Source organism: Phacochoerus africanus, chromosome 8, assembly GCF_016906955.1.
Source record: "Phacochoerus africanus isolate WHEZ1 chromosome 8, ROS_Pafr_v1, whole genome shotgun sequence".
Classification (NCBI taxonomy): Eukaryota; Metazoa; Chordata; class Mammalia; order Artiodactyla; family Suidae; genus Phacochoerus; species Phacochoerus africanus.
In genome coordinates, this window is record NC_062551.1 from 47616240 (window position 1) to 47630138 (window position 13899).

At 53.5% G+C, this 13899-nt stretch overlaps 1 protein-coding gene and 1 long non-coding RNA gene across 2 annotated transcripts; one reads left to right on the forward strand and one right to left on the reverse strand.

The window, feature by feature from the left end:
- Window positions 1–8702: 8702 nt before the first annotated feature.
- On the reverse strand, window positions 8703–10977 carry LGALS7 (galectin 7). Its single transcript, XM_047792604.1, has 4 exons — window positions 10892–10977; window positions 10428–10516; window positions 9481–9682; window positions 8703–8886 (listed from the first exon to the last, which is right to left on the reverse strand). Exons 1-4 carry the CDS (start codon window positions 10901–10903, stop codon window positions 8773–8775), a joined length of 417 nt encoding a protein of 138 aa, XP_047648560.1. The 5' UTR covers window positions 10904–10977; the 3' UTR covers window positions 8703–8772.
- On the forward strand, window positions 8717–13760 carry LOC125133917 (uncharacterized). The gene is made up of 2 exons (XR_007136527.1): window positions 8717–9054; window positions 13211–13760. It is a non-coding gene; the product is annotated as an uncharacterized LOC125133917 (long non-coding RNA).
- Window positions 13761–13899: the final 139 nt, after the last annotated feature.

A 13899-nucleotide genomic window follows, 5' to 3' on the forward strand; every position in this document is an offset into this window, starting at 1 on the left:
GTTGCTTGTGGTGTAGGTTTCGGATGCGGCTCCGATCTGGAGTTGCTGTGGTGTAGGCCAGCATCTACAGCTCTGATTCGATCCCTAGCCTGGGAACCTCCAGATGCCACGGGTGCAGCCCTAAAAAGCAAACAAAACAAAACTAAAAAACAAACAAAAAACCCGGCTTGAAGCCTGTTGCGGCTCAGCAGAATGAGCCCAACTAGTATCTATAAGGATGCGGGTTGGATCCCTTGCCCCACTTAATGGATTAAGGATCCAGTGTTGCCATGAGCTATGGTGTAGGTCGAAAATGCAGCTTGGATTTGGCGTTGTTGTGGTGTAGACCAGCAGTTGTAGCTCTGATTTGACCTGTAGCCTGGGACCTTCCATACGGTATGGGCGCAACCCTAAAAAGCTAAAATAGTAATAATAAAAAAGACCCAGCATTCCCGTCGCAGCGCAACAGAAACGAATCCAACTAGGAGCCATGAGGTTGCCAGTTTGATCCCTGGCCTCGCTCAGTGGGGTTAAGGATCTGGCGTTGCCATAAGCTGTGGTGTAGGTTGCAGATGCCGCTCAGATCCTGTGTTGCTGTGGTGTAGGCTGGCAGCTACAGCTCCGATTCGATCTGGAGCCTGGGAACCTCCATATGCCTTGGGTGCGGCCCTAAAAAGCAAAAAAAACCAACAAACCCTAATCATCAGGGCCTGGGTGCCCCATCCCACCGCTCCCCTCCTCAAAACCAAAAACCAAAAACCAAAAAAACCCCCACAAAACCAAAACCAACCCTGTGTCTCCTCCCTGGCAAGGCAGACCTCAGCCCGGGGCTGACCATGGCGGGGCTGCTCTGCACCGACCTGTCCGAGGCTAGGAGCTGGGCCCTCCAGCGACCCTGACACCCCGTCCTGCCCACCTGCGGCTCGGGGTTCAGGGGAGCAGTATTCCTTCCCCCAAAGGATGCTGGAGCCCCTTCGGGCGGTGGAAGAGCTGGAAGAAGGACCTTGGTTCTCGTCTTCTTTGAAGAAGTCGGCAGAGACTAAGGTTTGAAGAAGCTAAACGCATTTATGAGAAGCAGGACGCGGTGGCCGAGCACACGGGGCCGCCGACAGCGAGAGATGTGCGCAAGCGCATTAGGGCGGTTTGGGTTGCTTCTATAGGGGCAGTTTTCCCCGCCAATCACCTCCGCATTTGGTCCCAGTATGGACGCACCTCTCTCAGCCAACATGGATTTCAGCTGGCCTCTTCTCCCTCCTTCCATCCTTCCCCTACACTGACGGCCCTCTCTGCGCAGGTGTCAGGCCAGGACCTCTATAAGGATGCACCCAATCGGCCAGTTTGATCCCTTCTCGAAGCTTCAGCAGGGGACCAGCAGCAGGTGCTCTGCGCAGGGGAACCAGGTGCAGCTGCTCTCAGCCCAGGGGCTCATCTATCTCCTACCTCAAATTCCCTCTGAGAGATGTGGATCCCAAAACATCTTTACTGGGAGAATGAAGGGCGATGGTCCGTCTTCTGCGGCTTCTTCAACCTGATGTGGGACCCGTAGACCCCACCTAACTGGGGCCATGGAACGTCCACCCTGCCTTGACAAGGGGCCCCAGGGCAACCTCAGCTATTATTCTTGCAGCATTTGTTCCAAGGAGTGGTTGGAATCCCTGCTTCACCATCATCTTGAATTGCTGTAACCTGAAAAACCAAACTTAGATTAAAAAGCCAAGGGCCGAAGATCAGTCTGCGAATAGGTCCTTGCTCTTCCCATTGACCTGCTTTAGCCAGGGTCAAGATAAGGGGTTACCAAAGGCCCCCCTTAACTGTTATATGTCCCCGAGGGAGCCCAGAAGGTCTCTCCTCAGTAGTGGCGTAGAGCACTCAGGAGCAACTAAAAACCATGTGAGATCAAACACTGCAAATTGGCAAGCGAGAGGCTCAGTGAAGTAATGAGTGCGAGGCTTTCCATTGACACCAGCTACTGTGCAACATTTTTTTTAAATGGCCCCACCTCTTACGTATGGTGGTTCCCCAGCCAGGCATCGAATCTGAGCCACAGTAACACCAGATCCTTAGTCCACTGTGCCACGGGGGAACTCCCACTTTTGCAACTTTTAGAGGGAAGAGGCCCAGTGTGAGAAATCAGGACAGAATAAGTGGAACCTGTGTAAATTTATAAATTGATCTTCTGGGAGTTCCCACCCTGGCTCATTGGTAACAAGCCTGACTACTATCCATGAGTTGCAGGTCTGATCCCTGGCCTTGTTCAGTGGTTAAAGATCTGGCATTGCCGTGAGCTGTGGTGTAGGTCAGAGACACGGCTCGGATCCTGAGTTGCTGTGGCTGTGGTGTAGGCTGGCAGCTATAGCTCCAATTGGACCCCTAGCCTGAGAACTTCCGCATGCCACAGGTGTGGCTCTAAAAAAAAAAGAAAAGAAAAGAAATAGCCCAGGAGTTCCCATTGTGGCGCAGTGGAAACGAATCTAACTAGGAATCATGAGGTTGCAGGTTCAATCCCTGGCCTCGCTCAGTGGGTTAATGATCCGCTGTTGCTGCGAGCTGTGGTGTAGGTCACAGACACGGCTTGGATCTGGTGTTGCTGTGGCTGTGGCATAGGCTGGCAGCTACAGCTCCGATTCAACCCTTAGCCTGGGAACTTCCATGTGCCTCAGGTGCGGCCCTAAAAAGACAAATAATAATAATAATAATAGCCCAATCGAAATCCCAAGAGACTTGCTTTCCTTGTGGCCAAGAAGGTTAAGGATCTGGCATTGTCACTGCAGCAGCTCAAGTCACTGATGGGGCACAGGTTTGATCCCTGGCCCGGGAACTTCCACATGCTGCAGGTGTGGCCACACAGACACACACACAATCCCAAGATAATTTTTTCAGTAAAAATGCTGATAAAAATTTTTTAATGTATATTAAAGCAAAAAAGACCTACAATAAGCAAAAATTTTCTGAAGAGAACAAAGTTGCAAGACTTATACTATGTGATTTTAAGACTTACGAAAAAGCTACGGTAACCAGGAGTATCATATTGGCAAAAAGACAAAGAGGGAACTCCTGCTGTGGTGCAATGGGTAGAGGATCCTGTGTTGCCACAGCTGTGGCACAGGTTGAAGCTGCAGCTCAGATTTGATCCCTCATCTAGGAACTTCTATATGTTGCGGGACGAAAAAGAAGGGGGGAAAAAGGATAGACAAAGAAACCAGTGAGGCAGAAAGGTGGGGCCAGAAATAAACCTACACATATATGGTCAATTAATTTTTTTTTTTTTGCTTTTTTTTATTTCTCAGGCTAGGGGTTGAATCGGCACTACAGCCGCCAGCTACAGCTGCCAGCCCATGCCACAGCCACAGCACCGTGGGATCCAAGCCACATCTTCGACCTACACCACCGCTCACAGCAATGCTGGATCCTCAACCACTGAGTGAGGTCAGGGATCAAACCGGCATCCTCATGGATGCTAGTTGGGTTCGTTAACCTCTGAGCCACAAAGGGAACTCCGGGTCAATTAATTTTTGACAAAATTGCCAAGGTAATTCAATGGGAGAAAAGACAGACTTTTCAACAAATAGTGCTGAAACAGCTAGAAGTCCATAAGGTAAGAAATGAACCTCAACCTTTATATCACACCATACAAAAAATTAACTAAAAATGGATCATAAACTCAAGCCTAAGGGCTAAAACTATAAAACAGCTAGAAGGAATCACTATTAAAAGTTGTGACCCTAGGTAGGCAAGGATTTCTTTCTTTCTTCTGTTTTTTTTTTTTTTTTTGTCTTTTCTAGGGCCACACCCATGGCATATGGAAGTTCCCAGGCTAGGGGTCTAATCAGAGCTGCAGCTGCCGGCCTACACCACAGCCACAGCAACTCGGGATCCGAGCCGTGCCTGCAACCTACACCACAGCTCACAGCAACGCCGGATCCTTGACCCCCTGAGCAAGGCCAGGGATTGAACCCGCAACCTCATGGTTCCTGGTCGGATTCGTTAACTACTGAGCCATGACAGGAACTCCAAGGATTTCTTAAATAGGACACAAAAGCACACACCGAAGGAAAAAAAAAAAAGCTGGTAATGTGGAATTCATCATCTAAACACTTCTGCTCTGAGAAAGACACAGTTAAAAAAATGAAAAGAGTAGGGAGTTCCCATAGTGGCTCAGTGGATTAAGAACCCAACTAGTGGAACTCCCACTGTGGTGCGATGGGATTGGGATCGGTGGCATCTTGAGAGTCTGGGACGAGGGTTCGATCCCTGGCCTCACTCAGTGGGCTAAAGATCTGGCATGGTTATGGGTCTCAGACATGGCCGGGATCCCAAGTTGCTGTGGCTGTGGCTGTGGCGTAGGCAGGCAGCTACAGCTCCAATTCCACCCCTAGCCTGGGGCAGACCGAAAAAAAAAAACAAAAAACAAAAAAACCCCACAATAAGATGCCAATATACCTCCACAGGAAAGGCTACAATTAAAATGAATAAACAAGAATTCCCGTCTTGGTGCAGCAGAAATGAATCCGACTAGGAACCATGAGGTTGTGGGTTGGATCCCTGGCCTCGCTCAGTGGGTTAAGGATCCGGCGTTGCCATGAGCTGTGGTGTAGTTTGCAGAGGTGGCTTGGATCTGGCGTTGCTGTGGCTGTGGTGTAGGCCAGTGGCTACAGCTCCAATTAGACCCCTAGCCTAGGAACCTCCATATGCCAGGGTTCAGCCTTAAAAAAAGAAAAGCCAAAAAAAAAAAAAAAGAAAGAAAAAACAAACAAATCTGAAAATGTTACACATTTTTGAGGATGTGATATATTGGCACTTCCACACGTTACAGGTAGGAATGTAGAATGATTCAAATACTTTGGAAAACATTGACAATTTCTTATAACGTTGGTCTCTGCTCCACCATCTATGCGATGTGTGACCTTGAACAGGTGGCTTCACCTTGTGCATCAGATGCTTCATTTGCAAAATAGGAATAAGGGTATCTACCTCAGAGAGGTGTTTTCAGAATTTAAAGAATGGTTAGCACAGCGACTAACACATAGTGGAGACTCAAAAAATGTTAGCTACATATATATGTATATAGATAGTCCAATTTCCCCCCAAATGTACAGTGTAGATGAATTATTAGAGATAAATGACTAGAAGGAAACACACTAATATACTGAGTGATTATTTTAAAGGGGTGAAATTGTGGATGATCTAAAAATTCCTTTTTTTTTATCATGGCCTCAACGGAGGCATATGGAAGTTCCCGGCTGGGGATCGAACCCAAGCCTCCGCAGCAACCTCAGCCCCTGTAGCTGGATTCCTAACCCACAGTGCCACAGTGGGAACTCCGATCTAAAAATTCTTATTCAAAACTTGCAATAAGCATGCATATGTTTATAATCAGAAAAGGGACTATAAAAAGGTAACCTGCTGCAGCACAAGGGTTAAGGCTCTTTGCCACAGCTGTGTCGTAGAGCAGCCTGGATGCTGTCCCTGGCCCTGGGACCTTCCATATGCCATGGGGGTGGCTCAAAAATTTTTAAAAATGTACCACTTTAACCACCTTTAAGTGTAAAGTATGTAAAGTTTTTTTTGTCTGGTTTTGTTTTTTGTCTTTTTGCCTTTTCTAGGGCCGCTCCCGTGGCATATGGAGGTTCCCAGGCTAGGGGTCCAATCGGAGCTGTAGCCACCGGCCTACACCACAGCCATAGCAACATGGGATCCAAGCTGCGTCTGCAAACTACACCACAGCTCATGGCAATGCCAGATCCTTAACCCACTGAGCAAGGCCAGGGATCGAACCCGCAATCTCATGGTTCCTAGTCAGATTCATTAACCACTGAGCCATGACGGGAACTCCCAAGTATGTAAAGTGTTAAATGAAATATTCCTAATGTTGTGCTACCATCACTACCGCTCATCTCCAGAACTCTTTTCCATCTTGTAAAACTGATATTCCAGACCCATTAAACAATAACTTCCTGTCAATAACCACCAACCTACTTTCTTTGATTTTTTTTTGTGTGTGTGTGTGTGTTTTAAGGGCTGCACCCTTGACATATGGAAGTACCAGGGCCAGGGGTTGAATTAGAGCTGGAGCCACCGGCCTACACCAGAGCCACAGTAACTCGGGATCCCAGCCGCGTCTGCGACCTACACCACAGCTCACAGCAACACCGGATCCTTAACCCACTGAGCAAAGCCAGGGATCGAACCTACATCTTCATAGATTCTAGTCAGTTTCATTACGGCTTAGCCACAATGGGAACTCCCTTTCTTTGATTTTGACTACTTTTTTTTTTTTTTTTTGCCTCCCCACAACATATGGAGTTCCCCAGGCCAGAGATCAGATACAAGCTGCAGTCTCGACCCAAGCAGCAGTTGCGGCAACCTTAACCCACTGTGCCAGCCTGGGGATCGAACCGTCTCCCAGGGCTCCCAAGACGTGACTGATCCCATTGTGCACAGGCGGGATCTCTAATTTTGACTACTCTTAGTACCTCCACGTGGAATCGTACAGTATCTGTACCTCTGTGACTGGCTTCTCTCACATGGCATCATGTTCTTGAGGGTCATCCTTATTGTGGCACAGATCAAAATTTCCTTTGTTTCCAATGCTAAATAATATTCCATTGTATGTATATTCCACATTTTGCTTATCCAGTCATCTGTTGATGGACACTTGGGTTGCTATTATGAATAACGCTGCTTTGAACATGGGTGTATACAAATATTTGCTTGAGGAGTTCCCATTATGGCTCAGTGGTTAACGAATCTGACTAGGAACCATGAGGTTGCGGGTTCAGTCCCTGGACTTACTCAGTGGGTTAAGGATCCGGCGTTTCTGTGAGCTGTGGTGTAGGTCGCAGACACAGCACAGATCCCATGTTGCTGTGTCTCTGGTGTAGGCTAGCGGCTACAGCTCCGATTGGACCCTAGCCTGGGAACCTTCATATGCCATGGGAGCGGCCCTAGATAAAGGCAAAAAGACAAAAAAACAAAAACAAAATTTCCTTGAGATTCTGCTTTCAATTCTTTAGGGGTATACCTAACAATGAAATTGCTAGATCGTATAGTAATTCTGTATTTTATATAAATATTTCAGAAATCACCATTCTGTTTCTCACAGAGGCTGTGCCATTTCGCATTTCCACCAATAGTGCACAAGAGATTGAATTACTCCCTGCCCTCATCAACACGTGTTTTTTTCTTTTTGTCTTTTTGTCTTTTTTTTTTTTTCCCCTGGTCTTTTTAGGGCTGCAGCTGTGGCAGATGGAAGTTCCCCTGCTAGGGGTGGAGTTGGAGCTGTAGCTGCTGGTCTACACCACAGCCACAGCAACGTGGATCCTTAACCCACTGAGTAAGGCCAGGGATGGAATATTCCTCCTCATGGATACCAGTCCGTTTCCTTTGTGCTGCGCCACAACTGGAATTCCCACAAACCTTTTTTAATGCTCAAAAACTACATGAAAAATACAAATAAAGTAAAATCTGGCATATTTAACATTGAGCCTTGGAGTCCCAATAGATCCCAGAGTTTCTTGAGTTCACCTATTGGGAGAGGGGACCCCGCATTCCATTTTCCCCCAGAAACATATTCAGAAGGGCTGGGCATGGGGAAAGGTAGTTATAGGTGGAGATCGGCAAAAGGCAAAAAATGTTCCTATCCTGAAAGGGCTTAAACTCGCACCCAGGTGTTTCCACACCTGGATTTTGTACCTCTCCATTCGAAACCAAAGATAACAGACCTTTGTTCCAGCACCGATTGAAAGACTGCAAAATTGGAAGCGGCCAGAAGGGGGCAACACGTCACTGGCTTCGGACCGTCCGGGCCCGAAGCCCAAGAAACAGCCGCCAGGGGCGCGACTTTCTAACACGCGCGGTGCGCTGCTGGCACCCTCCCACCAGCCCACCTCCATCCTCGGCGGAGAACCACCACTGATGTGACCGCCTGGCTGAAGGTGTGGGGCTCGGAGGTGCTCGCGTGCTCTACTCTCCCCTCCACACCACAGCCATTTGGGGGTGACCCGAAACCAGAAAATTCCCACGTGGCAGTCGAGGCTGCCTGGGCACCTAGGTACCACGCTCTCCCTTCCCCCTAGACTCCCTCGGGTAAGGCTGGGATCGCCAGGCGGTCAGAGGAGCCCAGCCGGACGAAGCGTGAGAACCGCGCGGCTGACCGCGGCAGGGACATAGGAACCCGGCCTTCCCACCCCCCCCCCCCCCGTGTGGGTGTCGCTGGAGTGCGTGTCTGCCCTGGGGCGTCAAACAGCGGGGCTTGTCCCTGCTCAGGGTCACATGGGAGACCTGCGACTCCCCATCACCTTCCCAGCCTCTCCGCGTACGAACTATCTGCAGGTGCCTAAGAGCCATGCACCATCTCGGTGAGGCTGGGGTCTCCAAAGGATCTGTTTCCAGACGGACCCACTGGAAGGTCTGTTACACCCACGGACGGAAGGCAGGGCCTGGGCCCTCCCACACTCCCTCAGGTCACCCCCCCACCGCATTGCCACCCGGTTGCTTTGCAAGTGCCAAGTGCCTCAGGAAGGCCAGCCAAAGTCCCGCCCCTACCACAGCGCAGCCTGCCTCAGGCCTCCTGCGACAGAAAGCGCCCTCTGAGATCCAGGCCCGAATCCCGCCTGAGCCACGCAACTGCTGTGTGACCCTGAGTCAAGTGTCTTCGCCTCTCTGAGCCCGCTTTCCTCGTCTGCGTGTTCGAGGGAGCCACAGACCCAGAGGAGGCGCACCGATGACGGACGAAGACTTTATTGGCGGCCAAGAGCCCTGCGGCCCACCCACCACGCGCCCTCCCGCCGGGGCTCAGAAGATCTTCACGAGCTCCAGCTGCAGGTCGCCGCCCACCTCCACCGCACGCACGCGCGTCGGCGGCATCCGGTGGCGGAAGTGGTGGTATTCCAGGTCCCCGACCACCACCTGCAGGCGCGGGGAAGCAGGACTTAAGAGTCATCCCCGACTCCCCCCCACGCCTTGTGACCCGGGCGCCCACGGAACCCCGCCAGGGCCCAAGGGCCCCACTGGGGAAACGGGGCTACTGTTTTCTGTCCCTTTGCCGTGAGGATTAAATGAGTTCATCGCTGACACGTGAGTACTTTTTAAGCTTTGGCGGTGGGTAGGGGCCCCTACGGCGCCCGCCTCACTCCCGAAAGCAGAGGGTTCAAAGTGAAGAACCGCCTGGGTGGCAGAGGGGCTGCAGCGGCCCCGCCCCGCCGGGACTGGTTTCTGGGGTCTGTCTCCCCACCCACCCATGCCCCTGCCCCGGAGCCTCTGCCTCGGACCCCAGCGGACCGGGAAGAGGGTCGGGGTCGGAGGGACCTCTGGGCCTCGCCTCTCCACTGGGACACGCACCCCTCGGGCACTTGGCTCTGGCTCTCCTGTCTGTGCCACTGCCACGCTAGTGCGCTTGCGCCAGGGCAGGACGCCCGACCAGCCTCGGCCACGCCTGTGCTCCCGCCTCCGCCAAGGGGAAGAGCCCTGGGCTCTGGCGCCCACGCCTCGGCGGAGACCCACCTTGAAGCCTTCGTCGGTGGTGATGAGCAGCACGTCGAAGGGCTGCCCGCGCTGGAAAGGAATGCCCGGGCCTCGCTCCTCTCGGCCCCAGGCTCCGTGCTCCAGGCTGTTGAAGACCACCGAGGACTCGTCCAGCCGCGGGTTGAAATGCAGGGCGGCCTCGCTGCCCGGCTCCTCGCCGCACAGCAGGTTTACGTAGAACCTGGGAGGTGGGGGATGAGAGCGGGCGTCCCCTTCTGCAGGGGACTTACCTTCCGCCCGGGCCCACCCCCATTTCCAGGGACCCTCGGCTGTCCCACGCCAGGTGCGGGAAGGAGCAGTTGCAGACTGGAGGCCAAGAAGCCCAGTTTCCAGGGCATCCGCCATCCAGTTGGGGACCTGAACACACATGGCCCTGGGTGAGGGTCACTGTGCTCTGCCGGGGGTCCCCCTCATTCCCAGAGGCTGGGACTTGCCAAGGAATCATATGTCCCGAAGACCAGGGTGCTCCTGGTGGCCAAGGCACCCCCAGTTCCCAGAGGGCCAGGACAATAGCAGGGATGGCAGGATTCCCAGGCACCCCAGATTCCCAGAAATCCTGACGCTCCCACCCCGGGGAGCCATGGGCTTGACTGCTTGGGCCTCCCAGGTGCCCAGGGCGGCTCCAGTTCCCAGGACACATGTCCAGGGTTGCTGTGTCTCAGACCGGAAGCCACGGGGTGAGGCTCAGCAGGGGACCCTGAGAGTGTCCTGAACCCCCAGATTCTTAGAATGACTTAGGGACCCCAGCCTCACAGTCCAGGGACAAATGAGTGAAGACATCAGTTTCCGGAAGGTCAGAACTAGCCCGGGGCTTCCAAGACCCTGGCGGGCAAAGTTGGCCTGGGGCTTCGTCTCTGGGCTGTGACAAGGGGCATCAGCTGAGCCTGGAGCCCTCCCACCCCGACCACGGAGGCTGGGGGTCTCACCTGCCAGCCTGGTTGGGCACAACACCACGAATTCTCATCACGGTGCCGACTCGGATGCCTTCGGCCAGCAAGGTTTTGTGGGGCGTGGACTGCGGGCATGAACCATGGCGGCAGAGGAGAGAGACGTGGGTCAGCGCTGGGGAGCCCATGACGGGACCCAGAGCAGCAGAATTTGAGCGAAGAAAGGGCCCAGAGACCCAGGACACAGGGCCAGGCCCCGGGAAGGAGCTGCAGGCAGGAACACCCAGAATCCAGGGAAGTGCTCAGAGCTAGAGAGCTCTGGCTCCAGTGGGGAGCCAGAGACCACAGCCCAGAGCTTCACAGCACCCAAACCGCACCCCCACTTTCTCCTCTGAAACAGGAGACCTCAGCCAGGCCCCAGCCCCCCCGCCCCCCCCCCGCGCACCCCTTCTGCTGCAGCCTTGGGTCCAGAGCCCCCACCCCCAAGGCCCTGGAAGACTCACAAAGCCTGACATGGCTGGGATGTGGCACCGGCAGTGGTGGGGCGGGGGTATGGCTGCTGGGACCTTAAGTAAAAGCAGGGTGTGGCTGCCCCGTTGACTCACCGTCACCCCTTTCCACACCCGCCTCCCACACCTGGCACAGACCCTGGCCCTGGGGCCCTGCTGGCCCAGCACCCTCTTCCTAGGCCTCTGACGCCCCTGCAGTCCCTGGGGTTCCCAGGGCTGCTGCGTGTCTTCTCTGAGCTAAGAAGGACAGGGACAGTTGACAGAGCAATAATATCAACAACAACACAGCCGGCCGCCGCCCCGCCCTACCTCCCTGCTGCCTGGCAGAGAGGAGGGCTCTTGTGCCCTTTTCACCATGGAAAACGTGCATCCTGAGAGGCCAGGCTGTGGGCGGGCGCCCTGGGTCCCTGTCTCCCAGGTTCTGAGCTGTGGCCAAGGACTAAGGAAATTCCAGTTTATGCTTCTGTAGGATAACCAGCACCATGGCGACACCTACACCGATAGAAAAGGGAGGGGTCCCCGCAGGGGCTCGGTGGGTTACAAACCCGACTGGTATCCGTGAGGATGCGGGTTCGATCCCTGGCCTCGCTCAGTGGGTTGACAATCTGGCGTTGCCGCGAGCTGCGGTGTAGGTCGCAGACACGGCTCGGATCTGACGTTGCTCTAGGCCGGCACCTGTTCCTCCCATTCGACCCCTGGCCCGGGAACTTCCATATGCTGTGAGTGTGGCCCTAAAAAAAAAAAAAAAAAAAAAAGGAAGAGGAAGCTCAGGGGGCAGAGGTTCTTTGGCCTGATGGTCAAGGCTGCATCCTTGGTGACTCGTCCAGAGCCTGGCACCCAGCGAGGGCTCACACAATATGGGGAAAGATGGGCTAGAAGATAAGCACGGCTGCCACTCAGAAGCCTCTGGCCTCTCGCCCGTGTGTGTGTGTGTGTGTGTGTGTGTGTGTGTGAGTGTGTTCTCGCGTGCGCGCGCGCGCGCAAGAGATGACAGACCTCACCCAGGCCACGGGGGGCCTCCTTTGACAGATAAGGAGTCTGAGGCTCAGAAAGGGGAGGCAGTTTGTCCTGACACACCGCTGTGCGGTACCGCAGGGCCTGTGGCTCTGGCAGTTTCTGTCTGGTGCTTTCTGTCTCTGCGATGCCCTCGTCGCTCTGGCTCCGGCTCTGGCTGCCCTGTGTCTCTGTCACCCCGCTTTTCTGACTCTCCCACGTGTTCCTGTCTGTTTCTCTCCTTCCACCTCCCAGAACCACTTCCTCGCTTCCAAGTGTTCAGGACAAGAGATGGGGGTTGGGGGAGGGGGGGATCGCAGGACCCACACCCCACCCGAACCAAGGAAGAGGAAAACGTGGGACCCTCCACCCAGGCCCATTTCCAGGGCCCCTGACCCAGGTCCCCAGAAGGGGGATCCGGGTATGAAGGGTGGGGTCAAAGGGAGAATGCTGAAAGAAGGTTCTGGAAGGCAGGGAACAGCAGAGCTGGGGGAGCCGAGCCAAAGCCGTGCTAGCAGCCTAGCAGCCCACCTCTCCGTGTCCGTCCACACCCACTCCTGCCAATACCCCCTCCCAGTTTGGGCCCCACCCGGGCTGCAGAGGGACCAGAGCCTGGAAACTTTGGATGGAGCCAACCAGGCGCAGAACCTGCTCGGGGCCCCAGGCTCTCAGGCCTCCCAGACTCGCTCCAGTCCCCTGGCCACACAGCTGGTGAAGCTGGGGGAGCCCGTGCCTGGGAGAGGGTGCTGGGGGCTGCATTTAGGCGGGGGCTGTGGGCACCCCCATGCAGAGGAGGAAGCCGGCTTAGAGAGGCCTGGCCAGGGCCTGGGCTGAAGCCAAGAGCACCTCAGGGGATTTTAAATAGAGGGCACAGTGGGCTTTGAGGTCAGAACACCAACAACTCAGGTGGAGAGTTTCCTAGCTTCATGGGCTCCATTACTCTGATAAATAGGAGCGTCCATTTTGTAGCGTCATTCTGTACATTGCGACTGCAGCCCAGTAAGTGGCTCATCTTTACCCAGAAATCTTTATTGGGACTGGATATTTCTCTCATGCTGCTGACCTGCAAGTCCAGACTTGACTTTGATGCTTGGTCAGATGCTTGCCTTCATCTGTTACCAGTTTAATGGCCGGCTCTTTTCTAGTAACTCAAATCCGGGCATCCCGGGTGGATTCCTGTTCTTTCGTGTTGATTATCTTCGATCAGTTCCCGAATCATAGGCTTGTGAGCATTTTTTTTTTTTTCTCATTTCCAAATAAGTGGTGCATGTCCCCACTTCTCAGCCCTCTTTCTGTTTTCTCATGCCCTAAACCCTCCAGATCCTCCCAGAGGACGTCCGGAGTCCTGAAAATAGACAGACCTGGGCGGCCACCACCCCAGTCGTTTCAGCCCCTCAAACAGCCAGCCCCCCTCCACCTGCCCCGGGAAGCTGTCATTCCTCAGCAACCAGGAGCCGCCGGGCTCACCTGCAGGAGAACACAGAGGGTTGAGCAGCGGGCTGTCGGCAGACCTTCCCTCCTTCAGAAATCATCCAGCCCAAAAGTGCCACCTGCACCCACGGGGGTTGTAGGAACTGACAATCCCGGGCTCTGTCCGCTTCTTGGTGACGGCAGGTTGGGTTTTCATTCACAGCGAAGATAATTCAGGGGCTGCTCTGGGTATTGCGCGTCAGTTTACAACTGAGGAAAATGACAATTTAAAAAGTCTGACATTTTTTTTAAGCTAGGAAGCCCACTGGAAACCTTTAGGTTCTATTTATAGGGTACATTGTACCGATACAGTCACTTGCTATGGAAAAGCATTTTCTGTCACGCTTGGTTCCATTGATCAACTGAGTTCATTAAACCGTCTTGAATATTTTAATCAGCACACGGGATTTTGCTGTGTATTAAGTTTCAAGTATCTCCATTGTCTAACAGACTCTCCGAGTCCTAAGCAATCTTGTACATTCCCATCGTGGATCATGAAAACACTAACTTGCTTCTTTTTTTTTTTTTTTTTTTGGGCC

Excerpts from the sequence above, each read along its gene's own strand:
- LGALS7 (XM_047792604.1), bottom strand. Across the intron at positions 9,683-10,427 it reads GTGCCCAACCAGGCTGGCAG|GTTCTACGTAAACCTGCTGT; the intron begins GTGAGACCCCCA and ends CCCACCTCCCAG. Across the intron at positions 8,887-9,480 it reads CCACCGACGAAGGCTTCAAG|GTGGTGGTCGGGGACCTGGA; the intron begins GTGGGTCTCCGC and ends CCGCGCCTGCAG.